This window comes from Perognathus longimembris, chromosome 13 (genome assembly GCF_023159225.1).
Source record: "Perognathus longimembris pacificus isolate PPM17 chromosome 13, ASM2315922v1, whole genome shotgun sequence".
Lineage (NCBI taxonomy): Eukaryota > Metazoa > Chordata > Mammalia > Rodentia > Heteromyidae > Perognathus > Perognathus longimembris.
Window position 1 is genome coordinate 14,360,353 of NC_063173.1, and position 23,709 is coordinate 14,384,061.

The 23,709-nt window shown below is 43.8% G+C and overlaps 1 protein-coding gene across 6 annotated transcripts; it reads right to left on the minus strand.

The window, feature by feature from the left end:
- Nucleotides 1-32: 32 nt before the first annotated feature.
- Nucleotides 33-21,993, minus strand: Fhip1b (FHF complex subunit HOOK interacting protein 1B). Of its 6 annotated transcripts, XM_048359771.1 has the most exons (14): nt 21,885-21,979; nt 17,720-19,697; nt 13,949-13,986; nt 13,318-13,646; nt 12,545-13,186; nt 12,064-12,222; nt 11,796-11,882; nt 11,426-11,593; nt 6,842-6,921; nt 6,449-6,654; nt 5,248-6,039; nt 2,376-2,554; nt 2,051-2,213; nt 33-552 (listed from the first exon to the last, which is right to left on the minus strand). In XM_048359771.1, exons 4-14 carry the CDS (start codon nt 13,453-13,455, stop codon nt 194-196), a joined length of 2,973 nt encoding a protein of 990 aa, XP_048215728.1. In that variant the 5' UTR covers nt 13,456-13,646; nt 13,949-13,986; nt 17,720-19,697; nt 21,885-21,979; the 3' UTR covers nt 33-193. The 6 variants fall into 6 exon arrangements, with proteins under 6 accessions (XP_048215728.1, XP_048215732.1, XP_048215727.1 ...); XM_048359775.1 differs by lacking the exon at nt 17,720-19,697 and having other exon boundaries at nt 21,885-21,976; XM_048359770.1 differs by lacking the exons at nt 13,949-13,986; nt 17,720-19,697 and having other exon boundaries at nt 21,885-21,993.
- Nucleotides 21,994-23,709: the final 1,716 nt, after the last annotated feature.

Sequence of the window (23,709 nt, forward strand, 5' to 3'; positions counted from 1 at the left end):
ACAAAGGGTGGGAAATAAGAATGAGCACAGAATAGAGATTTCCCTTTTATACATATTGCAACAAGTTCTCCATAAAACATTCATCTGAAATAAATTAAAAAGTCCATTTGCCACTGCCTCCAAACATTAAAAGGAGCCCGTGACCCGGCCTCGGCCCAAGCCACCTATGGCCCTGATTGTCCATGGAAGAAAATTAAGGATTGAGGGGCCCAGAGCCTGAGATGAGAGGGCTTGATCCCTCCTCTGAAGTATCCAACAAAAAAGGCGACGTGACAGCATGGGCCTGGGAGATAGCAGCCAATTCCTTGAGAAACTCAGGGAAAATGACTGCACAGTAGACAGCATTCTTGACTCGCAGAGCCTCACCTTGGCGCTCAGGAGCTCCACTCCGGGGAAGTAGAACCGGGGTTGAAGCCCCAGGGGAGCCCCCACCTAGTCCAAGTCCTGCTCCGTCTCGCCCAGGCTGAAGGACCTGTACCGCCTGTCGGGCCCTGGTTGGACTATGTGCGTGCCGCAGGAGTAATTCCCCCAAGGATGGCCTCCGGCTCTTCACTGGGAATAAACAAGGGTATCAAGAAGGTGCTGGGCATCAGGGAATCTGCCTTAGTCTAGGTGAGTAGATTCCCCCATCCCTCTAGGTTCTTAGACTTGTCCACTTGGGTTCTGAGAGACTGGAAAAACAAGATGAACCAGAAAGGAATCTCAAGTGTCACTTCCCATCTTGTCTGAAAATGGCTGAAGTGAGGGAATATGTTCTTGTGGATACCAAAATGCTGCCTGGCCAACCTTTACCACTCTATCCAGACCTCAGTTAACCTGTTTTCACCAGTCGAAACTGGAGCCACTTCATTCCCAGCTATGATTCCTTCCTTCTCCATACCTCTTACCCTGAGGAAGTCTCTTTCAATCACTACTCTACCACAAGAGACTTCTCTGCCTGTAATATTCCCATCAGTGTCCACAACTGATATAACTACTTCTACCTTTCTCTACCTATCTGTAACATTCGGATCCACATGTGCTGCTCCTTCAATACTCACAGGGGCACAATCATAGTGCCAGGACTATTCCCTTTTGTCATACTAAGATCTTTCATTTTTTTTGTCATACTGTCTAAGACCTTTGTCTAAGATCTAAGATTTTGCCATACTGTCTAAGATCTGCTTTTCTGTACTACCAGTTCACTGTTTATCTGTCCCTGTCCTATCCCTCCTTTCTACTGGGTGTGGCCAGACAATATTGTGTCAGCTTAGACTCAAATGAGCTACTAAAACACTGTCCTCTCTCCAATTTTCAGGCATATTTCTTGACCGGACCTATTGCCACTAGCTAGACTCTAGATCATGACATGTTCTCTACCTCTAATACTGGCTACAGAGATGCTATACTGATCCATTAACCTGTCATTCAGAACCTTTCACATCTATCTTCTTAAAACCCAATAAGCACTTCATGTCTGTCAGTAGATGTCTGTAGATTCCCTAACCCTACATTCTTCCCTTACCCCTTTCTTTCTGGCAATACTGGAGTTTGAACTCAGGGCCACACTCACTTGGCTTGCCTCTTTGGCCGGCACTGTGACCCCCTGAGGCATGCCCTCAAACCCTGTTTTTTATTTTGGGGACAGATTTTCATGGACTTTCCACCTGAGCTAGCTTCAAACTGTGATCTCCTGCCTCGCCTAATAGCTAGGATTACAGGACTGAGCCACCAGAAGTCTAGCACTCTCTACTTTTTTTCATCCTTGCTGGCTTAATTGTACTGTCTTCACCTCTCTGGGAACCTCTGATTTACCCTCCCTCTGACTTCCTATTTCACATTCCTTATTTCAGTATACTTTAATAATTTCTTTCCGTGTCTCATATCTCATGCACTCATCTCTGGGCTTAAGAGCTTAGACTATGTCTTCTCTTTCTTTGCATTTTCTGGCTTTTCTGGTAACCCCAGGGCTAGAACTGCGAAAGGAAGAAAGAACCACAGTACTAGACCATAGGAACTTAAGCAGAGTCTTTACAGCTGAGCAATAACTCTTATGGTGTATGAGCCTCACCTAGGGAATCGGAGCGGCGTGGGGCAGGTCCTGCTGTGGGACCTTCACCCCAGTCCAACTTGCCACGGGCAATGAGGTACTTCTTGGCTTTAGATAGCAGTGCTGGGAAGTCCTCCTGGGACGCCGCAAAGCTCTCAATCTTATTCTTCACAGAGCCCAGCACCTATGAAGCACAACCTCATGACATTTCTGGTGGTTCTAGGCTGACACGTTTCTTTCCGGTCCCAATGGCTCTGCTCCCAGCCCACCCAGGGTCAGTCACCCCGGCTGCGGGCTGAGCCCAACATGGAGCCTAGACGCACCCATGCATACATGCACCGCACACCTGCAGCAGGGACTTGACACTGGGCTGGAAGACCATGTTGGTGTTGAGCAGGAAAGAGCGGAGCAGGGGCTGGGGGTGACAGGCCAGCTGGGCCACCAGCCCCGTCAGCAGGAAGTTGACATAGACGGAGTTCTGCAGCATGTTCTCGAGTTTGGCAAAGAGCACAGCCATGAAGGGGCCTGGGGAGGGGTGGGCACAAGGATATAAGGCCTGAACACAATGCACATCGCACGCAGTCCTCCCAGAAACAAGAGACCACCCACAGGTGAAAATTACATGTCAGACTCTGAGTATGTTTGAATATCTCATGGCTGCCTATTCTGGAGCAAATAATGTGGCAGATACCAAATAGACTCACAAGAGTTCAGGTGTCAGCTTTATACACATTCAAGCTGAATATGTATAAAGATCTTAGGCTCTTCCAATTTCAGTTTTCTAGTAATATTACTGAATAAGCAAAAGCTCTCCAACCTTTAGTTTCCCACTTGGTAAAATAACAAAATATACCTACCTCATAAGGTAATTAAGAAGATCAATATAAATCAGTGTAAAACATTTAGCCTATGATCTGGCCAATTTTGTTTTGAATTATAACCAAAAGTTACACAATTCTTCATTTTTGAAAAGTTGTATTTGCTAGGTATACCAGAAGAATGAATAGACAGAGATAGTGACTAGGACCAAAACACAGAATCACATTTCACATAAAGCTGAATAACATTAAACTTGGTCAGAAAGAAAGAAAAAAATAATGTAGCAAAGATAATGAAAAGACAGTTTCTATTTAAACTTTAAAGTTAGGGGATAAATCTTTGAGGACACGGAAAAAACATCAGCTCTGTCTTTTAGGAACCAAGAAGAAAGAAGGTGGAATATAATCTATAGTAAAAGTGTAGCTTGGCTCAAGGGCACAATAAACTTATTTGTAAGACTTTTCAGTGACAGAGAAGGTAAGAGAAGAGCTCAGCATTATCTACAGAGAAATGACCTCAATAAACATATCACCAGCGCTAGAACCACCAGACTTTCTGATCAGGGATTTCTGGAGGAAAGAGAATATACTGACAAATGGAGAGAGAACAATGAGGAACAAAAGGTGATAAGTTCTGAAAAAGTTCTTAGAACATCTGTTCAATGTGCCCATGACTAGCCTAGCTCAACAATAACTCTAGCTTAACAAGGTCCTAAGGTAACAACATATAATCTTGTCATTCCCTTTCCTCTCATTTCCTGGCAGTATCTTGTAAGAGACAATGCAAAACCCTCATATGAGTTTACAAAGAAGAAAAATAACAAAACTTAAATTACTATGTCAAGTCTGTGGTAAAAATCGCATGCCACTTCCTAGTGGTATTGACCAGAAAGGAAAAGAGTTGTAGCTAAATAAATGAAAAAGATATTTTCTATAGACTGCAAGAACAGCAGTACAAATGAGAAGCTCCACTACAAGGATAGTCAGTACTTCACAGGCCCAGTCAAGCCACAAACTGATTAAGGCATGAAAACTTGATAGGAGGGGGGTGGGGGTGGGGGCAGGGGGAGGCAGTAGGTAGGATAAAATGAGGGTGGAGTAACACGTTTGACAAGAAATGTACTATCTTATGTATGTAACTGTAACCCCTCTGTACATCACCTTGACAATAAAATTAATTTTTTTTCAAAAAAACCTGACTATAAACAACTAGAAGATGGAGGCTACTATGACCAACTTAGATAATGATAGTGGAAAGCTACCATTTGCTGAGCTCTCATAATGTGTCATATTACAGTAAGTCATTTACAGGAATCAACAGCAAGAGATGGGATGCCAACTTAAGGAATGTCTAAAGGCCTATGGTTTGGGCTTTAGCTGCTACAGTGCCTCCCAGAGTTATTTTTGTTGTTTTTTCCATGCATGGGGTGTGGATTAGAGCAAGAGAAAGGCTAGCATGGCTCTAAACAAAAAGAAGAGCTAGTCCAACATCTCATAGGTCTAGCTCCAGGAACATCCTGGAGAACTCAAAAGGGCTCATCTGGTGAGCTTCTGTTTCATCATTTGCTTTCAAAACACTATCCCCTCCAGGCACCAGTAGCTCACAATGGTCATATTAGCTACTCAGGAGGCTGAGATCTGCAGATTGCAGTTTGAAACCAGCCCAAGCAAAAATGGCCATGAGACTCTTCAATTAACCAGAGAAAAGATGGAAGTTGAGGTGAGGTTTAAGTGGTAGTGTGTGCCAGACTTGAACAAAAAGAAAAAGCAAGAACACAAGGCCCTGAGTTCAAGCCTCAGAAAAGAACAAAAAACAACAGTTTACCCTCTCTGGATCTGTCTTTACTACTCATCACAAATCTCAAAAGCTTTATTGGTTAGTCATGCAACCAAGAAAGTACAAGGACAGTGGATGGGAGAGAGTTGAAATTGGGCCTTTCTTGGACAGGCAGAGGAGGAGCTAGGCAGAAAAGAAAATTACCAGAGCTAACACTAGACCATAAGAGAGCTGACCAAAGATTCCATACCTAGACATACATACTGGTAAGAATTACACAGACAGGTACCTCTCACACAGAATGAAAGATACCATGTCTTCCATATGGTTCAGATAGATAAGAGTGTGATGCCAATTACAAATCCCAGGAAATGGCCATGCTAGGGGGAAAGAGGAGGAACATGCATACAGGACAGACAGACATAGCTCAGTCAATACTCAAACCAGCACAAGCACAGATGACACAAGTACGGTATGATATGAATGTGGAAGGGACCCAAGCAAAGTAGATGAGGGCTAGGCAAGTACACAAATGACATAGCCAAGAAGTCTCGAAAATCATCACAAACACATCAAGAACATGCAAGTAATATGAAAAAGAAGGCCTAGGCTGAGGAGCTTACCAGTGAAGGGCTGGCTTGGCAGCTGGTTGAAAGTCCGCAAAGGGCTGCTGAGGAAGGGGCCAGGGGGCTCAGGGGGACAGGTAAAGCTTTCATAGGCCTCCTCCTCCTCAAGAGGTAGGGGAGGCTCAAGGGGGACTTCAGAGCCAGCTCCACCATTGCTCAATGCTACTTCCAGCTCCTGGAGCTCTTGCCCAAAGCTCTCTAGTCCTGCCATGCCCTCGGAGGTGCCCTCTAGCAGTTCCCCAGTTCCCTCCTGCAAGGGCAGTCGTGGCACCAGACGAACCTTCTTAGCCCCTTCAGGCCATGGTCCTGGCACACCATTCAGCTGGGGTGGAGGTAGATGGCCAGGGCCCTCCCCCACAACCACAGTGAGGCCCCTACTCCCCAGCTCTTCCTCCTCCCCTTTCCCCACATTGTCCCTGTCCTCCTCAGTCAAAAGGCTGCGTTTCTTAGTCCGGGAGCCAAGAGAATTAGGCTCAGGAGGAGGCCGTTCGCCATCATAGGGGGCAGACCAGGTACGGCAGGCTCGGACACAGCGGTCCACACCACGGCGCGCCTCACGCAGATACTCCAGGTAATTATCTTCCAGCTCACCAGGCTCCTCTGTAGGGCAGGGCCGTCGGCCAGGGCTAGAGGATGGGGATGCAGCAAGCCCTGGTGAGCGAGGGACTGGGCCTGGGGACTCAGAGCCACTCAGACTCTGCTGCCGAAGGAAGAAAGCCAGACGGGATGGTGTGGAGGGCCGAGGCACTGTCACCACAGAAGAGGAATCAACACTCGGGCTTCCAGGGCCTTCAGAGAGGGAAAAAAATCAAATGTGATTCAGGTGACAGAGGCACAAGTGATGAGATATGAGACCTAGAGAGACTAAGAGAGAAGGCAATAAAGAGGCAGAAACTTGGAACATATTTAAATAGATGCCCCTCCAGCCTCCCAATTAACTTCTTTCTAATCCACACTCTCCCCCACTTTCTCCATGACCACAACCAAATAAAACAGTGCAAATGGAAGAGTGTAGGCCTAAAATGAAGAGGAACAGATTTTCCCAGAAGTTCACCCCAAGTTTCTTTTGGAAGGTTAAGGATCCTTCCTGCAAATTTCCCATCAATCTCCCCAAAGAAGAAATGTCAATCATGACAGCTTTCCTCCCCTCACCCTAGCCCTGCCTTCTTGCTAGGCTCCTCCAGAACCTAGGCCATACCCGTGATGTCCTCCCTTTTCCCTGCCTCTCTGCTAGGCCCACCTCGTGCCCATGAGGCATGCTCTGGACGAGGTGGGCTAGGGGCACGGTGCCGACAACAGCGTGGGATTAGGGAGAGAAACTTGTCGGCTGCTCGTCCATAAAGATCCACATCACGCACAGCTGGCTTCTGGCTCAGCATCACATGGTTACATGGAACAAGATACCTGGGAAAGACAACAGAAAGAAGACATGGGATGGATCAGGAAGGAAAGACGATACTTAGAACAACCAGCCAATGAAACTAAATGGCCAAGCCAGGCTGCAAGAGGATACTCAGAGACAATCCCAATGAAGCCCATCCCCCCTCCCCCCAGCAAAGCACAGGGCCCTGAGCCTCTGCCCCACTGGTACCTGAGAACCAGCTGCAGTAAGACATCCTCACAACTGAGGTTCAGGAGGGTCCTGAAGAGACTCAAAGAGACCATGCAAAGCTGAGGGGAAGAGAGAGAATCAAAATAAGAGCTCTTTTCCCTCCAAACTGGTTAGTAAATGGAAACCCCCTTACCCAACCCCATGTCTAGCCAATCACTTCTAGAACAAATATAGGCAGGGCCAGGAACACAAAAACCATTGAGGCTACTAACCAGGTGATCACATATCTTTGTGGTCTTCACTATTCACAGATAGAAATGAACTCTGCTTCAGACACAATGGATTTCTATAGACTACAGACATATCAGCAGACATCTGGCTCTATTTATCTCTCTGCTGATACGCCAGCAGTGTTCCATTGAGACCCCAAGAAAAAAAGACTGTAACTAAGGGAATGACTAACAGGAAACAACAGCATCATGATAACCAAGCAAATGCCTGTTAGCAAGGACTATAACCACACTAAATGCCTACCAATACGGAACCTGAGGGAACCTGGAAGAATCCCAACTGGGAAGAGGGTGGAGCTGTGAGTATGGAATCTGAGTCACCTCTCCAACCCCAGTGTCTCAGAAAAACTCAAGGGCAGCTGACAGGAAGAGGAAAAAATAGGTGGGTCCAGAGCAGTGAAAACCTTTTGTTTTAGAAAAGGCTATGCCAAAAGAACACAAGTAAACTGCTCCTCATCTCTGAATCCCAACAGCATTTTCTCTGTACTTCCCTATGGCAAAGATGTCAGACACTTTAAGCTCCCGCAAGACAACTAATAAGTATCAGTCTAGGGTACTACCTGTATAGTTTAGGTGTTAATTGTTAAGTGACTATAGAAAAAAAATTAAGTCAACCGCAGAGTGGGAGACAGCATAGATCTTCAAGAGGCTTATCATAAATGACAGCTTTAACTAGCAATGAAAAAACTGACTCAACGAAAAGTAGCAAAGTTTTTCCTTCAAAAATGCCCACATACTCATTTTCAGAACCTGTAAACATTTTACCTTACACAGCAGAAGGGATTTTGTAGATGTGATTAAAATACAGACTTTGTAAGCCAGGTAGGGTGGCTCATGCCTGTAGTCCTAGCAATTCAGGAGGCTGCAATCAGAGGATCAATGGTTCAAAGCCATGGAAAAAGGAAAAGTACATGAGCCTTATCTCCAATTAACAACCAAAAAGCAGGAAGTGGCACTGTGGCTCAAAGTGGTGGAGCACTAACCTGAGTGAAAGAGCTCAAGGACAGCGCCCCAAGCCCTAAATTCAAGGGGGAGGGGGGACACTTTGTGGGTGTAGTGTTTTTTGTTTTCGTTTTTGTTTTTTGTTGGGAGGGTGCATATAAGTAGTAGATGCATGAGGCCATGGATTCAATCCCCAACACTGGGGGGAAAAAAAGATTATGGAATTTAAGATAAGGAGATCAACTCCTATTTTCTAGGTAAATCAAGTCAAACAACGTGTCATCAGAAGCAGAGAAACTTCTACAGCTGGGTCAAAAGAATGAAGAGAGGCTAAGTGGGTGCTTGTCTGTCTAGCACAGATGTAACTGTGAGTTTGATACTCAGCACTCAAAGATGGAAACCATTTGAGAGAGAGAGAGAGAAAGAGAGAGAGAGAGAGAGAGAGACAGCAGCAGGCAGGCACAGACTCAGACAGAAGAGAACCTTGAAATACCACCAACACTTGACCCACCATTGCTAGCTTTGAAGATGGAAGAAAAGGCCCAGAGTCAAGATCTGGCTGACTCTATAGGATGGGGATGACTCAGAGCAAGAAAATGAAAATCTCAATTTCCCAACTACAAAGAAATTGATTCAAATATATAGTCCAAAGCTACATGACAATAAATCTGAAAGCGGCATGGTGGTGCATGGTTTTATTCCCAGCTACTCAGCAGGAGGAAATCAGGAGGACTAACACAGGCAAATGTTAGACAGGTTCCATCTCAACCATGATAGTGGCACACATTGGTAAAGCCAGCTACAAGGGAGACATAGGGAGGAGGGTCACAGTCCAAAACAAGCCCTAGGAAAAATACAAGAACTTAGACAAAAATAACTAAAGCAAAAAGTGGCTGAAAGCATGGCTTAGGTAGTAGAGAACTTGCCTAGCAAGCATAAAACCCTGAATTCAAATTCTATTATTAAAATAATAACAATATAAGATTAAAAAATAAATTTGTTTTAATCCACTACGTTTGTGGTAATTTGTTATGACAGCAATAGGAAACTTTCATAGAAAATCAGACCCACAGACAGGTTAGCCAAAATGACTCACTTTTCAAGACCCAAAAGACAAACTCTCAAAGATATACCAAGTCAGGCCAATATCAAGATTAAAAGACCCAGGGCTGGGGATATGGCCTAGTGGCAAGAGTGCCTGCCTCGGATACACGAGGCCCTAGGTTCGATTCCCCAGCACCACATATACAGAAAACTGCCAGAAGCGGTGCTGTGGCTCAAGCGGCAGAGTGCTAGCCTTGAGCAAGAAGAAGCCAGGGACAGTGCTCAGGCCCTGAGTCCAAGGCCCAGGACTGGCAAAAAAAAAAAAAAAAGATTAAAAGACCCAACAGTGGAACATATGAGCATCACAAGAGATCTGATTCCTCACCTAAGAGCTAGAAACCAAGAAGAAACTCCCCATGAAAGGTTCCTAAAATGAAGGGACCAAATGAGACTAGTAAAAATAAGCGCTAAGGGGATTGGAGGTACCAGCCAATGAGGGAAAGTGGCAGATACCAAGTTTGAGTCCTAGTCTCAGACCAAAAAAAAAGAAGAAAAGAAGTGCTAAAGACCAAAGGCAATGAAGGGAGTTAGGCTATGATTAAGATAAAGAACAGATAAAAATCCCCAAAGTGGTAGGGGATGAACTTGAAGAAGGAAATGAATCATATTTCTAAACATGAATAGAGCATTCTATGAGGCTAAACAGGCATAAGATGGGAGCCTAATTTCAGGATGAGAAAACTTTTTTGATATCCATTCCCTAGAGGTTTATGCCAATTAACCAAGCGCATGTATCATGAATACTTTGAGGAACATTTAAAAAATATACATGAAAAAAATATATACATGATCTCGGCCACAAAGACAACATAATTCAAGAATATGATTAGAATCTGCTGTTATTGTCCTCCTCAAAGTTCAATAGATAAATCTGAGTATACCCTGGGTCTAATCCTAGACAGTTTTACATTATGATTCTTTAAAACATAGTGATTCAGAAACTCACTAGTAGGTACCTTAATTCTAAAATAGTTTTGCACAACTGTTGTTTGTTTTTTTCATTTTGTCTTTAAACACAATCTCATTATGTAGCCCAGGCTGGCTTCAAACTCTCAATCTTCCTACAATTTAGCCTTCTCAGTGCTGGGATTACAGGCATGGGCCACTATACCTGACTTCTCCAGAGCTCTTAATAATTGAAGAACTTCTGTTTTAAACACAAAGATTTAGGAAACTTCAACTATTTGTAATAAAGGAAGTAAAAAAAAGTGGCTTCAGAGCTTAAATACATTCCTTAAAGTATACAGCTAACCTAAAACTTTATTCTAGAAAGCCTTTGGATCTTTATTACCTCAAAACTAGTTTCTTCTACTTTATATATGTTCCTATTGGTTACAATTTAAACATCTTACCCTGGTACACCAGTCTATATGTACATCCTGAATCTTACCTATCTCTCAACCTTCATCTTACCCCATTTCTCCCTTGCTCACAATACTTCCAGTTTTTCATTTTCTAAAATACATTAAGCCATTGCCCTATTTTCTGTCTCTTGCATGCTGTTCCTTCTGCCTAGATTCTTCTTCCGCTTGTTATTGTTAACTACACATAACCTGTATGTCTCAACCCAATGCCACATCCTCAAAGGTCTTACTTAACCACCTCTACTTCTGGCTTTTTGGTTATTGGAAGAGAAGATTCTCAAGACTTTTCCACCTGGGCCAGCTCTGCTCCCAACCAAGATACTCAGCCACAATTTTCAATTATTTTATTAACATGTTCGCTTGTCTACCTTATCCATAAAGTAATCTCCAGGGATTAATAATGATTAGCGTATCATTATACCCCAGTACTAGCAAACAGAAGGTCACATGTAAGAGAAAGGAATGTAAGCAGAGAAGTAGGTTCACATGTGCTTCCAGATACCGTTCAAATGCAGCAAATCCAAAAGGTAAAAAAGCAAGCACATTAGGAACAGCTGGATCACCTCACAAAGACACAAAACTTAAATCTCAGGTCACCCAAAGGAGGCCACAGAGTGATAAACAGCTTAAGAGAACCTCAGGGCAATGTTATATTTCAAGCATTTCACAAGTGCAAATCCTATAGCCAAAGTAAACAAAGTCATCAGTCACCTAGAAAGGATCACTGTGTTCTATAAAAATAGGGGAATATGTTTAAGTCCCACACCCAAATGGTCAAAATTTCAATGCTAGAAAAATACCACCTAATTTTGAAATGACTGTTAGAGAGAAAAAAGCAAAGAAGGGCAGGAACATCCTCCAAAAGCAGAAGTCAGAGAGAGATGGCTCACTCAGGTAAGCCAGGACAGAGGTAAGAGCCATACCCGGGAGTTGCTGCCAATACGGGCAACCAGAGTGTCAAGGATGGTGTGGGTGTCATGCCGGTGTAACAACAGGAATCGCAGGAAGGTGCGGAGCAAGGCAGGCTCTGAGATACTCCTTAGGAAAAGTTCCAGATAGGCGGTGCTGGCGATCATCTCCTCCACTGAGGTCTGGATGAAGGGAAGGGAAAGTGTAGAAACTTAGGGCTTCCCTACACACCCACTGAGTCATTTTCCCTCAATTCTAAGGAATAACAAGGGACAGGCAGGAAAAAAGGGAGTACCCCACCGACTGCCTCCCAGATTGGTCCTTTCACTGAAATCACCATCTGTACTCTAGTTCCTAATATGCTTTGCCACCTTTATCCCTCACCTTGTGCAGAGCAGGACCCATGACAGGCACCAGGAACCCATTATGGATATAATCAACCAGCTGCTTCTGCACCAGGGGGTGAGCCACCTGTACCAATGTGAAAGAGAAGAAAGGGGATTATGAAACCATTGTCTAGACGGGAGTAAAATGGTTTAACACAGACAGATATCCCGTCCACTAGATACCACAACTCCAAGAAATGTACCCTCTTTCACTTCTCTTTCCAGAAATGATCAAGGGTCATACCTCCTAGAAACCCCCATCCTACCTGAATAACTGCATTGCAGAACTCTAGGGAGCTCATGAAGAGTGCAAGGGCTGGCACTCCTAGCCAGTCTTCCCGTCGGAGGCAGTGCCAGTCGTCCCCTGGAACCTCAATCTTTCGGGGCAGTGAAGAATACAGGGCACTTAGCCCTGTGGCCAGCACCTGAGGAAGATCACCAGAGGCTCAGACAACATAAAGAGTGGGACGGAGCTAAGAGTCGAGAGATTTGATACTATCAAAGCAGCTATTAAGATACTCAGTGTGCTAGAACCTCATCTGGAACACTAGTTCAAACAGAACCTTAGTACCTGCCCTATCATCTAGGCCCATGTATCATCCCCATTCCAGGAAGCTGCTCTCAAATCTAGAGGATGAAGTTCTGAAGGAATGGCCTTGATACCTCACCTTTCCACATGTCCTGCATAAGGAAGTACTGACAATGTCCACCTGCCATACCCTCCCCTCCATCCTAGGGTATGCTAACCGGGCAGAAGTAAGAGTGATCTGCGATGTAGCGACCCACAGTAGGGCTTCCAGCTGATAGAGCCATAAGCAACAGTAGGGCATCACGCGCCTGTTGGCCCAGGCTGCCCTCTCGATGGACAAAAGGGACAAGACGAGAAAAGAGGAGAAGACGTGGAGCAGCTCCAGGCTCAGGAGGTGGCTGCAGGAAGAACTCGAGCAATGAAGGCTCCCGGGCCACACAAACACACAGCTGGCTGAGAAGTAACACCAGGCTTTCATCCAGTGCTGGGCTACTAGGCACAGGGCGGCCACAGGCATCCAACAGGGTGAGCAGAGCCTCACGAACTGGACCATGCCGCAACAGGGGCTGGCGAGCCTCGCTCACTAGCATCTCAAAGAGTTTCAGTTGCTCAGCCCGCCGTTCCTCGACCCCATCCCCCAGCTCATCCCACTGCAGCTGCCAGGCCAACACACGGGTCAGCAGATCCTCGCGCAGAGCAAACTCCAGCAGGGGCCCAGGGCCAGTAGGAGCTGAAGAAGAGACGGGGCGATCCTCTGCCAGCAGAGTTAACATTTGATAAGTATGGTTGCGCACAGCACTGAGATCGTCGGAACCTCCAGGAGCTGCCCGAGGGCCCTGTCGCTCCAGGATTCTTACCACCTATAAGAAAAACAAAAACAGAAGATGGGAGGAATCTAAGTGACTACCTGAAATGGTCAAAACACAGAACCTGGAAAGTTAGGATTACACAGGTAGCCAGTGGACCGGACATTTTAGCATACAGTACCTACCTGAGACCAGTGATTCTTAAAGACCATGAGGCAGGTCTCAGGGTCAGCCATGACAGGGGTCTGCAGACTGGCCCCTTGAGGTACACGGTGGCCAGGGCCCCGGGAAGCCAGTCTGCTCAGCCAGTTCATCCTCTCCATGAGGCAGGCTGGGCAGGGCCAGCAGCCAGAGGGCTATCCTTCGAGGATATGCCAGCTGGAGGCTTTCTCCACTTGTGTCTCCAGTCTGCTTCATCCGGTCTGTAGGAGCCAGTAGTTGTCCATGGAGCCAGAGATTGTACCAGACTAGAGTAGCAAGCCCAGGGATCACTGCCCAGTCCAGACTTGCAAATCTAATTCAAAAAGAAAGAATGGAAAGGAGAAACAGAAGCTTACCTCTCCCGACACCCTAGTGGAAAAACTCAGTCCTACTATTTGACTGAAAACTCCACATACTTTCACACAGATTCACAGAAACAGCCAGCCCCTGGATGTTACACATCTAAAACGAAACACCTGATCCGCCCCCCCACAACCCCGCATCTTAGAAAGTCCAGTTCATCAGCAGATCTTGTTATCACTACCCTTAAAACAAGTACCAACATTGCAAAAGGAGAGACAGGAAGATTTAAAGTTCAAGGCCAGGTTGGGTTACATTGAGAGTTTGAGGCCAGCCTGGTTACACAGTAAGATCTGTCTTTAAAAAAAAAAAAAAAAAAGAGGCAAAAATAATTTTTAAAATGCCAATCTGATCAACTGCAATAGCTTCCAATCTGGTCTCTACACTTCCACTTTTGTTTTAAGTAATTTTTTTTTTGTTGTTATCTTTGTTGTTTGGAAAAGGATCTCACAACATAATCACAGTCATGATTCTCCAGCTTAGCCTCTGAAGTAATGGGATTACAGGTACATGAGCTTCCATTCTTACCCTCCTGAAAGTTTATTCTCCACGCAGAATTCAGAATATATGTTAACTTAAATTACATTTCATCTCTTCTCTGCTGAACACCCTCTAGTGAATTACTACCACACTAGTAAGAATCTCAATTCCCTACCGTGGCCAGCAGGAACCTGTGTAATTGATCTCTAGGAGCACCTATCCTTCTCACACACACTTAGTCACAAAGTCACACAGTTCTTCCTTAGCACTTTTTGTTCCCTCTGCCAGGAAAGTTGTCCTATTCTCCTCATTGTTCTCACTGCTCGGTCCTTTTTATGCAACATCTCTCCAGAGACTAGGCTTAACAATTTTATCTTCACAACTCATCTTCCCACCTTCACTCTCACTTCCTAATCCTACTTTAACAGTTTCCACCACCTAAAACTATTTGTTCACTTATCTACCTTCTCCACTAAAAAAATATATATATATATATTGCTAAAGAGAGTGTTTCTCTCTAATTTACTATTGTATTCCCAGTACTTAGAGCAATATCTAGGGACTCAATAAGTATTTGTTCAATGTTTTGATGAACGGACAAACAAAAACTACCCATTGCCCCAGACCTGCCCAGAGTTCCTTCTCTATCGCACCTACCATCTCTTTAACAGTATTGTCTCTCAAGAACATAAAACCTTCACAGGAATCATGTAGTTCAGTTGTCCTTCCTCTTTATACTCCAAACAGGATGAAGGAACCCAGAAAACTGACACCAGTAGTAAAGTTTTTCCTAATACCCCTTTTAGTCCAGATAGCCTCTCACAACTACCAAATCACAACTACAGGAAGATTTAGGGAAGAAAAAAAAAACTGCTGAAGAAAATATGTAGTACAGGTGACACTCTGGGAAGGACTGTCTAAAAGAGCAAGCAGAACTTAGTGATTAACTCAAAGTCTATCCATACTGACAAAGTACCAGGCACTGTTAAGTAGAAAGAGACGAATTTTAAAGGAAAAGAAAAAAAAGCTGGGGACAGGCATATAAACATAAACTCCCACAAACTTTATAAATAGAAATATTTATAAAAGTCATAGTCAGCAACTGGCTCTGCCCGGATACTGTGAGAGACTACAGAAGAACCCCCTGCCATACTGGTTACGGAGATAGCAAAGGGGAAGACTTTCTTCGCATTAGCGCAGTACAAACAAAAAATATGGCACTGGGAAAGGGTGTGACTTGAAAAACAATTGCAGGTTCAGTGTGACAATCATTATCTAGAGAAGAGACTCGACAGTGAAATGGTGGGTAAAGATGGAAGCTAGAAACACAAGTGCATATACTAAAGAATACTAAGGAACTTGGATTTTATCTATAGATATCCTAGAGACAAGGAGATTTTTAAACAAGGAATTGACAAGACTAGATGTGCCTTTAAAAAAAGGCCAGAAAGAAAAAAAAGGTGACACAGAGAGATGACAATGTACCATTTTTTTAAGTCTTTTCAAAAGCTTCTTATGAAAAATTTTTAAAAAAGTAACAGGTGCTGAAAGCATGGCTCAGTAGTATAATGCCAGCCTAATAAGCACAAGGCACTGAATTCAAATCCCAGTTCCAAAAAGAAAATAAAAAGTTTGGGATACACTTAGGAAAATAATTGGCTAAAAAGTAAACCAAATACAATCAGTACTTCAGGAAATCCAGTGATATGAGGAAGGATAAATAGCTTAAAGAAACCAGAATGAGGTCAAGAGTTTTCCTGTTTTTGATTTGTTTTTGTATGGAAAGCTTGGAGGGTTTCTGTCAAGTAATAAAATGAGCCTCAACAGATAAATAAGACTAAGATAACTGACAGAAAATGAAAGTATAAGGATTAATCTGAGAGCAAAGAGGTATCCACCATCTTTGAGAAAGTAGGACAACAATAATAAAGGACGGATGCAAATTGAAATAAATGTAAGAGCAAGATAGAGGGAAGTTTACATCTACTACCATTTCTCTAGCCTGCCTTCCCTCTGCCACTCACCCAGAAGAGTAACAGTGGAGGAGATGTAAGGAGGTGAGAAAACAGAAGAGCCACAGAATGGATGCTTAGTCTTTCACACATGCTTTCCTATCCACTATCAAACATGATCATAAAGAGAACAGTAGCTATCACCAGCAAGGATGCACTGAAATAGGAACTTAGCCACATTCCCAAGTACAAAAGGTTCCAAGAAGGCATAGACTGAGGAAGGAAAAGTCAAAGGTTAAGTGCTGGGCTGGGAATATGGCCTAGTGGCAAGAGTGCTTGCCTCGTATACATGAAGCCCTGGGTTCCATTCTCCAGCACCACATATATAAAAAATGGCCATAAGTGGTGCTGTGGCTCAAGTGGCAGAGTGCTAGCCTTGAGCATACTGGCAAAAAAAAAAAAAAAAGGTTAAGTGCTAATAACTTTCCCTATTACTTGCCCCTCTTACTGCTATTAGACCTGGGATACTATCTATACCCATTATCGGATATTATGCACACTACACTATATATTCCTTGCTGGTTCATTTAAAACTTTCCCATAACTTTGTAAATATATAATCAAATTTCATAAAGAGTTTAAATTCTTCTCAAAGCCAGCTTGGGCCACCTACCACCAGCATGGAGCTTGACTGATACAGGAATATTACTGTTTGCAGAGTACTTTCTCCATCATACCTCCCTTGAGAACTGAAAACAAATAGGAATCATGGAGTCAAAGAAGAATAACACAAAGAAGTAGGTAAAGCTTAAGCGCTGGAATCCCTCAAAGGTTTAAACCTCAGTTCACTGTCTTCTAGCTCTGTGACTATAAATAAATCACTTCACAGATCTGAACCTTAGTTTTCTCATGAATAAATTTCCAATTAAGTAATTACTCATTTTTAAGAATTAAATAACTATGCAGCACTCCAAGTGCTGTTAACTCCAAAGCTCTGTTAACTATGTTTCTGAGAGATCTAACCTGTTCTGATGTGTCTGTCTACCTCACACTAGTAAAGAAGGGCCAAGCATCCAATCCCAGTAAAATAAGGCCTTCGCATGTCCAAAACTAAACTTCCTCCAAATATTAACAAATTGTTTCTCCCTTGCAGTATACCTGGGGTGCCTTACTACTGTTCCACCACTTAACCATCAAAGAACACTGCTTACAGATCCCAGAAAAACTGGCCCCTAGGACCTTTACTTATCACCTCCCGGGAAAGAAGATGGTTTTACTGTAGGCCTCTAAGAGAAGAGCTATACTGGAATCCTCACCGAAGAATCCAAAAGTCAGTATTTAACTTAAGTTGTATTTATTTACTTAAAAATATAAAAGGCCATACCTTGCATGTAGCCTTCCTGGCAAAGATTCGAACAAGACAAAGAAAAAGGGCAGAGGCACTACCCTCTTTTCTTTCTTCCCTTAACAAATTCCCCAAAATAAAATAGATTCCTTCCTCTCCCTTTCCAGATTTACCTTCAGGCTCAACCACAGGGCAAAAAGGAGACGAAGCTGATCTCAGATCCACAAATAGCCATGGCCAAGCACTCACCTTTACAGGCACACACAGCAAAGGTGTCAACCAACCTCAGAACTGCAGATGACACAAGGCAGGAAATGGCTCAGCCTCACTTAGAAACCTTTGCCCTGGGAGAGGCAAAAAGAAGGAGGAGTGGCAGCCACATACTTGCTATATCTTTATCAGGAAGTGAGAGACCAAAATGACCTTTCAAAAACCTAGGAGTAAAGTCCTGAGGTTTACCTCTCCCTACACTGGCTCTCAGTAGGCAAAAAGACTGATTATTGACATAAGAGGAACAAATGGGGTGTTACTTTTAAAAATGAAAGTAGAAATACCTGATTAAATACCTGATTAAATCTCAAAGGCATGAAAAAGAGAAAAAAAAAAAACACTTAACTGCCTACCAATCTAGAGCTCAGTTCACATACATCTTCTCTGCTGTATCCAGATATGGTCACAACGTATCCTCTCTCCTCCTCTCAAATCACCTCTGCTTCTCACAGGCATCTCCTTATCTGAGTGGACTCCCAAAGTGAACCTTAGTAACACACAGTGACTGCCTTTTAAACAGTGATTCCTATATGTGACACATGGTTTAGCTCTACCTCTGCTGTTGGAGGGTGACAAAAATGAAACTGATCCTAACGGATAAGGAAAGTTCACTGGGCAAAGAAAAGCCATTCCAAGTACAGGAAGCAGCTATTGAAAGATATCAAGGCTCAAAAAAGTTACATGTTTGTTAGGGAACTATGCAGGCAGAGTAGGGAGTTGCAGATGAGGCTGAAGAGGTGAGCCAAGGCCAAATGAGGCCATATTAAGGAATTTGGATATTGTCCTATGGCATACAAAGAGCCAAAGTTTTTAAGCAGACGTTCCATGATCAGATTTGTATTTTTAGAAAGATCATTCTAGGAATGATCTAAGGAAGATCAAGTTTTGAAGCAGGAAGACTATTTAAATAAGAAATCAGATGAGAGCTGTGAAGGAACTAAGCTAAAGCTTTAATGTTGAAGACGTAGAAATAGAGATAAACAGAAACTAGAGAGGAGAATGTATTAAGATTTTACTGACTGAATTCACACAAAGGTGCAGAAAGAATGGAAAATGACCCTGAAGTCCTTGCCTGAACTGAGTCTGGGCACAAGAGTGCAAACACAGGTTTTCTGGACAAAAACAATGCATATGTTTTAGACATGATAATTTTGAGATACCTGTGGTGATATATAGATTATTGTATGCGGACATTTCTGGAACATTAAGAGAAACTAAAACTAGATGCAGAGAAGTAGTAGCCTCATTATGATAAGTATTTCACATTGTTTCCCTCTAAATTTTAACTCTTTTCACATGTCAATCTCTCCCAACTAAACTGAGAACTCTGAGACTTCTTAGAATCTTTCCTTATTTATCTGTTTATTCTATAAAATGTATCACAAGGACTGACTCTATGAAAAAGAAATACTTGCTAAATGGATACATGAATGAATATATTCTCCTAACACTTAAACATAGTGCCTACCACACAGCAGATAGAATGGTTACACATAGCACCCTAAACATGTTTCTATCTCTACATCTTCATCTTCATCTATATTTCATCCTCTCAAACCTACAACTAGGCTATAAGCCACACATAAAAATCCATTTTAATTAATGCACTATTATTTCAATGAATTTAGTATGGCAACAATAAGCTTACCAAATCCATTTCCTTCCCCAGTAGAGCCAAGAATGTGGATAGTTTCTAGAGCTCTCTAACATGTGGCTTAACATCCTACCACGATCATGATGCAATCAAGTTACTGTGTATACCTGCTACCATGTCATTGTATTAAACATAACTCCATCCCTATGATGCCCATATGTTTCTTTAATTCACAAAACAATTACATATCATAAAAAAAAGTTTTGTTGGAATAAGATGTTCTGTAACATCACAACCCTTTCTATACATCACAAGCCTTTGCTCCTTTCCTTACAAATCTTCCTCCCATAAATCACTGATAATCTGAGGAAAGCAAATTACATGAGTTTAGTTTGCCACTCTATCCCTACATAACCTCTAGCTTCTGAATATGACTCTTCATCTATAAAGAATTCCTGCTCTGCCTACTTCAAAATGTATCAATGAAAATCCAGTCATGCTTTGGAAAACATGAAATTGATTAAACAGCAAATAATTACTATAAAAGCATGAATGCTGAACAGATTTCAGAAGCTATACAGAATTATGGCAGAACTGCAGGCTTTCTCCATTTGAAACAATCGCATCACCATCAATCTAAATTTCAGGATTTTATGAACCAGTAGAAATAACTGTTTAATTAAAAAGAGGGTTGTTCATTTTGTTTTAGTTAAAAAAAACCTATTTTTAAAAAAGTTAACATCTGGGGCTGGGAATATGGCCTAGTGGTAAAGTGCTCACCTCATATACATGAAGCCCTGGGTTTGATTCCTTAGCACCACATACATAGAAAAAGCCGGAAGTGGCATTGTGGCTCACGTGGTAGAATGCTTGAGCAAAATGAAGCCAGGGACAGTGCTCAGGCCCTGAGTTCAAGCTCCAGGACTGGCAAAAAAACTTAACATTTGTTGTCACTATTAATGAAACAGTACTGTCACATAAAAAAATAGGAAAGATAATTTCAGTATGAAATAACTTATTTTTTTAATAACTCACTATGCTGTCTTTATTGCTCTGCTTCCTACCTTGTATGAATGAAAACTATCATAAATTGGCCCTTGGCCCAGTGTTTAGAAACCACTTATAGGCCCTGTATTATACACATAGATTCTACAGAGTTCTGATGCCAAGAGTTCAGGATGCCAAGGGTTCTACCAATGTGAAGATCTGTCTGGCTTCTCTACAGCAGCAATGAAAATCTACCACAGGACAGAATAAGTCCTTATGAACCTGGCTGAGACTCTAGAACAGAATGAGGACAGAGGCAGAGAATAGTCTGAGTAGATTAGAGAGAGAATCAAGATGCCTCAGCTCCATGGCAGGCTGTCAGTAGAAAGGAAAATTTACTGGTATGAAAGTGACCATTATCACTGAGTGACAATCCAACCTCCCCAAATTTACAACCTGTGTGTGTAGGTTGGTGGAGGAGGGGACTTGTAAAATATTAATTAAGTGAACTCAATTACAGGGTATAGTAGGAGAGGTGAATTGCAAGGAATAGGAGAAAACTTTTGGAGGTGGTTTCACAAATATGTATATATGTCAAAACTCATCAAATGTACACTTTAGATAGGAGCAGTTTATTGTAAATAAATTTACTCCGGAAAGAAAAGGAGAGTGGGCAATGTTGTTTGGGAGCCTAAACATAGTGCTGTATATAACAAACCACATAACTTCCACAACAGTGGAATTAGCAATTGAAAGTGATCATTCCAATACACACCTATAACTACAGAAAAAGAGCCACAGTAGAATAAAGTATCCAGAAGCAGGTGGAGAGAAAAAACACAGTCAATGGCTAAAAACAGGGGAAGAATTTTGAGAGGCCACCTTCATGAGGGCCCACTTTTTTTTTTTTCCAGTCAAAAGGAAGCATTTGAGGATCTGAGGTTCCAATGATCATTCTGCTTATGACTGAGTCTCCTGATGCTTTCTTCCCCTCACCAATCCACCCCACCTCACCCCCAAAAAGGCATATATGGTCCACGAGAGCAGGGGAGCCTAATGCACAACACTTGACCCACACTGTCCTACTTGGTCTAAAACTATGGGTTTCAATGGACAAGGCAGTCCACCTAAGGAGGCCCCAAAACCAACCCCAGATCCTCATCTCCCCCCTGGTCCCGCCTTCAACTCCTCTCGTCGATTCGCCTCTACCCACCACAGCCCCCCACCCCCTTTCGCCCTTCTAGCCTCCCCCTCTTCGCATAGGCCTCACCCCCTAGCTCTTGTCCCAGGACTGTCCCTCACCCTTGCCCTCCACAGCCCCGGCCCTATGTAAAGCCTGCACACGAGTTTCCTTCAACTTGGCTCGTGGGCGTCTCCGACTCATCCATTCACCCCTTCCTTGGCTCTCACCTCGCGCCCCTACCTCAGACACTCAGGGACCCTCACCACCTGCCAACCCTGCACCCCGCGCCCTCACAACCAGTAGTTACCAAATCTGGTGCCACCACTCCCCAGCCCTTCATGCCCTGAAACGTCTCTCCGGGCCTTGAGGCCCACGCATACCGTTCACACCCAGAACGCCGACCCTGACCAAAGGCCTGTCGTCCCGGCGGTGCTAGGTGAGTTCAGGCCGCCGCCATCGCTCCTCAGGCGCACCAGCCGCGCCCCGCCCCGCGCCACACGCAGCCCGCGCCCCCGCGCACCACACGTAACCGCCCAGCGACGCACGACTGGGCAATGGCGTGCCCGCTCATTGGCTGAACCGGGCCAAAAGCCCGAGCGTCGACGCTTGTTACCTAGCAACGGCGGAGCGCCGGGGCGGGGTCCCGACGGCATTCCAAGGAAGGAATACCGCCTCTCCTCCTTCTCCCCACCCCCTCACACCAGGCCCCGCCCCTTCTCGCTGGAAACCCCGCCCACCAAAAGGACTCTTGAGGTGTCGTAGGAGCAGACCTCTAGGGAGGAGGCGGCCCGCTGGGCGGGGGCGGAGCCTGGCCAGGAAAGGTCGAACCAGAGGGCAGAGGGAGGAGACTTCCCGTGGCCGGGAAAGACCAGGAAGGCGGGGCTTCGGAGAGGGATGGGGTCCGGGGCAAGGGGCGGTCCCACGAGCCCTGGGCGGTGCCTGGGGGGGGGTGTGGAGGAGCAGACTGCAGTGGGCGTGGCTGCCCTGAAGGGGTAGGTCGTGGGGCGGAGTCAGCAGGTGGGCAGGGCTTGTGGAAAAGCGGACTCTAGAGAGAACTGCAAGGGCACTAGTTCATTTGCCCTACCTACGTGCACAGCTTCCCTTCTACCTCCAACAGCTCTGTACCCCTTGGGTGCTGTTTTAATCAAGGATTAAGTAAGTGCCTATATGACAAGTCTAAATTCCAGATCAATTAGAACCGGCCTTCGCCTACAGAGCCTCAGACTTTAAACCAGACACTGGCAATTACAACACAGTGCAGTAAAATCTATAGTAGGAGAAGCTAAGTCACATCAGCACTTAGCATGATTTGTGTGCCCAGGGATACGGGGAAGGGTCACCGCCCTTAGGGAAGACTGTCAGGAGATGCTGTCTGGTCTAAATCAGATGCTGACATAAACTTAAATGGAAATTTCAGATAAAGTCTGTAGTTTGATTCTTGTTTTTTTCTCTAGGGTTATATAAGATGATGGCATTGGGAGAATATGGGTAAGGGTATTACTTTTGCAACTTTAAGTCTAGAATGAGGTCAAAATAAAAAGCATTGTAAAAGAAAAAAGAGAAATGTTAAGTGGCAGCCCAAAGGATTAACATATATAAAGGCAAAATAGAACTGATAGCAGGTACAGGGTGCTCTACACACTGCAGTCAGTACAGTTTGTGTTCAGAGCCTAGGGAATACACAGAGGAAAGGTCAGATGAAGCTGAAAACAGTAACAGATGTCAGGTACTAGAGAGTTTTGTAGGCCATGGAAGGGGTTTAGATTTTATCCTTGGAACAAGGGATTTAAAGAATTTTATACATTGTTAGATTGCTAGTAAGGGATCATTGCTGAAGGTCATTGAAGAGGCCTAAGTAGGATGATAAGAATGTAGAGAAGTAGATATGTAGACATTAGCAAGGTTCTATAACTGGGTGAAAATGAATGGAAAGAAGTATTAAACATGGGTAGCTTATATGAATTCAAAAACAGGCAAAACTGAACTGTGTTATTAGAAGTCAGGGTAAAACATTGTCAGGCAAACACTGACTAGAAGGGGGAAGGGTATGAGCTTCTGAGACTGGTAATGCTTTGTTTCTCAGTGTGAGTGCTAATTACACAGGCATGTTCATTTGTCAAAATTTATCAAGCTACCTACTTAGGAAATGCTTACATTTCAATATATTTATCGGGGTGTAGTTACCATGCTAAGTATGTTAGTATC